General features: G+C 34.4%; 1 protein-coding gene across 1 annotated transcript in view; it reads right to left on the bottom strand.

The window, feature by feature from the left end:
- Positions 1 to 338, bottom strand: part of LOC103773180 (steryl-sulfatase-like) — a gene marked incomplete at its 3' end in the record, with an annotated part of 11,635 nt that extends 11,297 nt beyond the window's left edge. The window contains exon 1 of the mRNA XM_008940538.1: positions 193 to 338. Within this exon, the coding sequence (XP_008938786.1) occupies positions 193 to 338 (146 nt within the window). The remainder of the gene's footprint in view (positions 1 to 192) is intronic.
- Between the last annotated feature and the right edge of the window lie 7,146 nt (positions 339 to 7,484).

The raw sequence follows: 7,484 nt of genomic DNA, 5'->3' as shown, positions 1-7,484 counted from the left end.
AAATACATCAGATAAGTCTTCTTTTCTTATTAAGAAAAGAAACCAAAGATTGAATATTCTGTTCTCTGAAAAGGTTATTAACTTCGGTTACTTACAGGGAACCTAACCTAATCTCTGAATGCTCTGGGGTGTTTAGAAATCCATAGAAAAACTAAATAGAAATCCATGACTCCCCCAAACGTGTCATCATACCTTAAGGTTCTGTTCCCATAACATCCCAGGTCTCCAATACCAAGATCATCAGCCATCAGTAAAATGATGTTGGGATTTGAATCACTGTGTGTTTTAACACTACTTATGGCACACTGACAAATTAGTAGAAATAAAAGGAGTCTCATCTTCTTCCTGCTGTGTAAGAACAGGTAGAAAACATAACAGAAATACTTTTTTTAAAAATTTGACTTTTAATCTAATCTAGTCCTACTATTGCCTTGGATCATATAGTAGAAGAGAAAAAGAAAACTAGATTTTCTATTTTTATTAGGCTTTTTTAGTCTCAAGAGTTTGTTTTTTAACATTGTTTTCTCTCTCATATGTCTTAAAAAAAATGGACTCTTTAGTATGTAGCTAATCTTTTCATCCATCCCTTTACATAGAAGAAGCCTTTAAATAAAAATTAACAAAGAACTAGTTATAATCTCAGTGACAATGCTTTTGCATACATCGATGCACTATACAGCAATAAATCATGAAATCAAATAAGCTTTTTTTTTTTTTTTAAGATATAAATAAGATTTGAGGAACACAGAAACTGAAAACATTTAGGACCAACATTTCTAAGGTTCATTGCAGAAAAAAAGTTCACCAATTCTGCTTTTCGAGTAAATGACTGAATTTCTCTTCAACAAGGGAAAAAAAAAATCCAGTTTGACTCTCTTGACAGGAGTAAGTATTATGGAAAAGGAGGTGAAGAGATGCATTATCAAATTATTGAAATACATGTTTAAGGAAAAACTCTTCACAAACATTTTAAATATCAGGGCCTATAGCAAAATTATATAAAAATATTTGATATTGTATCACGATGTTCTGTAAACAACGTTCATGCTATATCCAACTTAAACCTGGAAGAAGAGTGTATTGTACACGACACCATATATGCCTGCATGCTATTATGAGAAAAGCAGCCTATTGGCAGATGTGCACAGTATGAACTTTATTTCACCGAAACAGGGAAATGTCATAGCCCTGTTTTAAACTGCATTGACTATGCCCTGGCTGAAATTGAGTGCCTCTAGCCCGTGATGGACTGTGCCAGGTATGCACATCAAAAAGAACAGAGAATATCTCTGTTGCTCATAGTAATACTCCCATCTTTTCTGGATGCAGGCAGCCTTTTTCAAATGCAGATGAGGCATGAGTCACACTCGCACTCTGGATTATGCCAGGACAAGAGGAAAGCTGGAGGAAACCAAGACTGAGGTAGAAATTTGAAAGTTAAAGACCATTAAAAGGAATGAGAAACAAGAATTTCCAGAGGGAATGGGGACAGCAGGTCAAGGAAGAAAAAACTTGTCTATCAGTGAGTTATGGCGGATAACAGTAACTGTAGAGAAGATAAAGAAGCTAGAACTGGAAAAGCTGGTACAGAGAGACTAGACATCAAGGGAGAGAGATTCATAAATCAGTGAGGTGTGGTGGGTAGAAGTATCTGTAGAAAAGATGAAGTAGTCAAAACCAGAAGAGCTTGCACTGACTTGAATAAAAAGCAAGAAGGGAAGCTTAAGACCTAGCTGGAATGAGAACTGAAGTTTGAAATCAGGAGAAATGATAGAGAGTTTAAGAAACTGGAAAGCAAAGTATGACAGTGGATAGGAAAAGAATAGAGGTGGGAGAACTGGGAGTGTCTGGGATGGAATTCCTGAGGAGTTATAATTAAGGCAGATGAGGAGAACTGACTGGAAAGAGCCTGGGCAGGTAAGACTTGGGGCTGACACATGTGATAAGAGATCAGAATAGTGGGGATCAACCAACATAGACCAGGACTTCCAATTCCTAACCTTCATTATTACCATTCTGTCAGGAAGTATAGGTGCAAAAAGGACTCTTTTAGTCCTTGTTCACATACAGATAAAACACAAGCAAATATGTTAGCTGACCCTTCCTGCTTAACATACACTTTATAACCCATTAACTTCACTTTGATGACAATAGTTTGGGTTTAGATTTCATGTGGCAACATCTAAAGATCCCAGTCTCACCATTGCAACAACAGATAATTGCCTGGTTTACTTCATGAGATGCAAAATACATACACAAAACTTTAAAACCAAACCACTAAGTGCATTTCTGCTTGACGGGATGTGTCTAACTAACCCTTCATCAAATTAGCATACTAATGAAGCTGTGTAGCACCTGCCACAGTGCAGGCATTTCATCTCTGCAGTAGATTTACCTTTCTTACCTGAAAGGATAAACAAGCATGAATTGCTTCTCTCACCTTGCAAGAGAACAACACCACACTGACCCCATAGGATAGGAACAACCTCCTGCAGGATGTTATGTTCCTACTCCACTGCTCAAGGCCCCTGATAACAGGGATGTTGAAAAGTGTGACATAGAAGTTGGTGACATTATACAGAGTTGCATGGTTCCTTGCAGGACCCGCACATTTATTTCACAGAATTACTGAATGATCCCAGTTTTGCTGTAGGTTTCATGTTGTCTGAATAAAACCTGGAAATATATACTCCTGTTACTCATCAGACCATCATTTTAAAGGTACAAAGCTAGCTGGCTTTTCCAGTTTCACAAACAGCAATTCCAAGGCGTAATTCAACCGGTACAAAAAAAGCATCCTGTGTTTTAATTAGAAGGCATGGAGTGTAGTCTTTTTCAATATGTGTGGGGTCTTTAGCCACTTATAAACAGAGCATACTAATTTTTCTTTTACTTAGCAAAGTTACTATTGGAAACCAGAGTAGTAGCTGTATTTTATTTTCCAGAATTAAAGACATCTAAAAATCGAGTGAAGGATCTTAGAAATTAACTGACTACAATTTATCTGCATTTTAAAGTGATTTCATGTTTGTAGAGATACATCAGCAGGAAAATAACTTATTCATCAAAATATATAAGAAAATTAATTACTTTGGTTAAACTTTAAATTTTCTCCTGTATATGCTAGACAGACTCTTCATATATTTTAAATAAATCTACATAGCAAAGTTAAGAATAGCTATGCCCAGTATAAACTTGATCATCATCATCATTTGCAAAGTGGCTGAAAATCTTACTGTCTGGATCTATTCCTGCAGAAATTAGCCTCATTTGTACTTCCATTTCTCATCTTGAAAATCAACCAAAAAAACAGTTATTGAAAGATGTCTCTGATACAACACTGCTATAGCCTCCTCCACTCTAAATGAGTATCTGTAGACACTCTTATGCATTGAGCTATTTGCCTCCATTTGATACCGTGTCCCTGAAGTGAAATCAAGAAGGAAACAGAAAAAAGAATCATCCCAACAACTCTGATTTCTCTGGTGTATTCTCTCTGCAGCAGACTTTAATGCATCTTGAAGCAATATGCTTGGAAAGCAAGAAAAATTGGAAGGATGAAATTGAGTGGAACAGACAACAGCAAAGATACTCAGAGGAGTAAAAAGGGAAGAACATGAGAAGAATGAACCTTTGAGAATGCTGAAATTCATCACATCAGGGTTTTTAATGGTGAAAATACATGCACGTGCAAACTTAACATGAGAATGATTACACCAAATCAGATGAAGCTTCTACTTAAGCTAGTATTTGATCTCCAATAGCAGCCAATCCAAATACTTACAGAAAGAACATAACAAATTTGGCAAGTATATTCTTATACTAGTACACTCTTCCAGCTTTTGGCAGGCAGTATTTAGAGTATTTCAGAGCAATGTACTCAAGAGCTCCCTGTGGATCTTTTTACCTTCATGAATTTTAGTCCATTTTGAACCAATTAATTTTTTTTGTTGGTTGTTTGGTTTTCATATTGAACCAATTTGATTTGTTTTTCTTACTTCCACAAGATTCTTTAGATGTTCCTGCAGTAGGCATCAGCTTTGAAGGCTGATGTTTTAGATTCAGGTGGTAACATTTTTCCTTAATTGCATGTAGGACATGTAACTGCAATTTCTAATCTTAGCTTCCCTTCCCCTGTGATACAATAGGACTAATACTACTTACTTTCTTTCCAAGGTGGCTGTGAAGTTGAATAGATTTAAGAGCTGCTTAATTTCCTAGAGGAATTAAATTCCTATAAGAATTTGGATTTCACACAACCTATTCCAAACATGAACAGTTGTGTCAATATACACATCTGCATGAGTATGTAGGTACATATACACACATACCCTACTTTTTCTACATATCTTCATTTTTCATATTTTGGGGATTCTAATACATGTATTTTTATTAAAAGAAATTAAGTATAAATGTGTAAGAATAAATGAATGAAAACAAATAACAGAAATAATCCAATATTTCATATGGATTTACCAAATTCCACTTTTAAGTTTCAGTTTTCTGAATTAAAAAAAGGTCCTGCAGAAGCTGAAGAGTTGTCTTTTTTTTTTTTTTTTGCTTTCCCTTCAGGGCAGTTGGCTCAAGCTATGGCTAGTTGTTTCATCCTTATTTTGATTACTATGGACACATGCATCTCTTACAAGAACAATGATATGAAACTCTTAAAAACCCCTCATCCCAGCTGAATCATCCCAGCATTTTTATTCAGTTTGATTAAGCAATTTATCTCTAAACTACTCTTTTAATCTAACAGAATCCTTTGAGAAAATGCTTAACATACTTTATCCTTGAAGGTATAGTATTTTCTGATGAAGTAAGCAACAGTTAAAGGCATCCACCTCATTAAAAAATGTTATGCTAACATTAAGCTGTATGACAAAAAAAAAAAAAAACAAAAAAAAACCTTGTTTAACTGAATACCAAAACTCAAAAAAAATTCCCTAAGAGTCATAAAAATCACACTGTAAAGAAACTAGAAGACAACCCTGCCTTTGACAAGATTCTGCAAATAGAAAATTCCTCAGCTTCATAAGAAACTTTGAAGAGTTTGTTGTAACAAATAGTAATATTATATACTATTAATAGTTTTTTTTTTTTTATTTTAGAAATAAATACAATTTCTTTCTAATGCTATCAGTTTAAGATTTGTTCAAAACTCTCAATTAATTCTTCTCTTACAAGTCAGTCATATCTGTTGCATCATTTATGTCTATGACTGTGAAAAGAAATAAAACCACAAACTTCTGGCCTACTCCTACTGCTAGCTCATTTAGATAAACAAACATCACTTTGCACTTGTCACAAGCTAAGACCTTGCTAAAAGTTACAGCAGCCTAATTTATCATTGGTATCTCAATCTCAGTAAAATGATTGATTCTAATATTTATTTTATAGTGTAAATAAACTATTTCTTAATGCTGATTTTTCAATATTTTGCTATTTCTTCTCCTCCTCGTTCAGATACCTTCTCAGAATCCTGTCCAACCCTCAAAGCCAGACATGCTCCTCCCGTTTCCTTTGGTTTAGGCACATTTGACATGCTTATTAGTTATTGCTTTTTGTGTTTGGGTTTGTTTGTTTGTTTGTTTGTTTGTTTGTTTTCCCCCAGAAAAGCCAAAGTGACACAGGAATGTTCCATCCCACCTACTGGTTAGGCATTCCAGAGTTACTGCCAGATTAGGAAGACTATTTGTTTCCCAGGCTAGAACTGATTCGCATTGTGCCTTCTCCTGCTACGGGCAAAGAGGGCTGGGTCTGTCTGTACCTCTAAACTGTTACCTGTGTCTGTAAAAAAGCCAGAATGCTTTTCTGAAAAGTGCCATTAGATTTCAGTATGCTTCTTCAGGTAACTGTACATAAATAAAAATTTGCATTTAATTTATTGAAAGTAGTCTCACTGTAAGACAAAAATTTCACTTAAGAGTTGGGAAAAACACCAGAACAAATAATCATGTTTCTTGTTCAAGCACGATTAATTACTGGGTCTGAATCAAATACAGATGAAGCCGCACACCCAGATATAAATTCAATTTAGGTATCTTTTTAGAATGATCTCTCAAGAATTTGCTAGTTTCACCTCAACTGAATTGCAGAACTTAATGTCAGCATTAATAAATAGTAGATATTATTTCTGGTAGCAAATCATAACCTGAATGGAAGATAAGATTATCTTTTGTGATATTAATGCCATTATTTTATTTGCAATGAAAAAACTGTAAAATTATTTACACATATTAAAGCATATTTTTTTTCTGTGTTTGCTGTTTCACAACCTTCCTTCTGTTAATCAAACAGTCATTAGAAATTTAATTTTCAATATGGGCTCTGGTCAGCAATATAAGAAAAGACAACCACAAGATAACACAGGTATTCAGCCTACCTCCCTAGTATGGACCATGTTGATAGAGAAAAATATTTTCATTTAATATCCCCCCCCCCAAAAAAAAAAAAAAAAAAAAACCCAAACCAAAACAAAACAAAAAACACACAAAAACCCCAATCAAACAAACATTCAAACAAAAAAATCAAAACCCAAACAAACTAGTAACTACTAGAGACTGTGTCGTGTCACTTTGTGGAAACCAGAGACAAGTGTTCTAAAAAATTAAAGCAAATCTTTCAGATTCAGGAACTGCACATTACTAATATGTGTGGACATGTACGAAGGATGCAACTCTGCTCTATCTTCAGAGTTTACTACTTCAAAAGGATTTTACGTCTGCAATTCTCTGAATGTGTTTTATATTTAGCATAAATATATAATAAAATATCATGAGATGAAAAAAATTCATTTCTGAAATCTGTATGAACTTCAGTAAATAAAGTATGATGCTAACTGTTGATTTTTGCTATTATTCAGTATCTGTTTTAATGTGTATGGTTATTAGAATAAGAACTTCCAAATGCTATATTAACCAATATAATATTTACATTTACATACTTTGAAGGTTTTGCTAAACTCATCCATGATATCTAGCTTAATTAATAGTTTTGAGAGCTGTTGGATTGTCTTTTTTAATGTATCAGAGGTAGATGATGTGTGAAATTATTATTTTGATACTGCCTTTTTCAACTGTAAAATGGACATGAGGAAGAAGAACTAGTGTGACTAAAACTTTGTACTTCCATTTTTTATGATGAGCAAGCAGATAAAGACTGTACAGCTCTGCAGGCCTGTGAGTCTTACATATGGCATTAACAGAAAAGTTTCATTATGTCCATTTGAATTGCACCAACATATAAACCACAGCTTCTTCTCACTGACTAGCTACAATCTGTTCACCTTCACCTTCACCCAACTATAGCCAAACTTGGTCTCTTACGAGTTTCCATTCATATTCAAAGTAATAGTCCATGAAATGTTTAAAACATAAAACCAAAATTCTAATTACACATAACATTGGACTAAGACAATAAACTGCACCAACACACTGTCTTTGCAGGGACAGTGCACAGATGTGAAGGTGGGCATGTAAGACCTG

Source organism: Merops nubicus, unplaced genomic scaffold (genome assembly GCF_000691845.1).
Source record: "Merops nubicus isolate BGI_N331 unplaced genomic scaffold, ASM69184v1 scaffold21285, whole genome shotgun sequence".
NCBI lineage: Eukaryota > Metazoa > Chordata > Aves > Coraciiformes > Meropidae > Merops > Merops nubicus.
The sequence above is the reverse complement of the archived record's forward strand: the minus strand, read 5'-3'. Positions and strand labels throughout refer to the sequence as shown.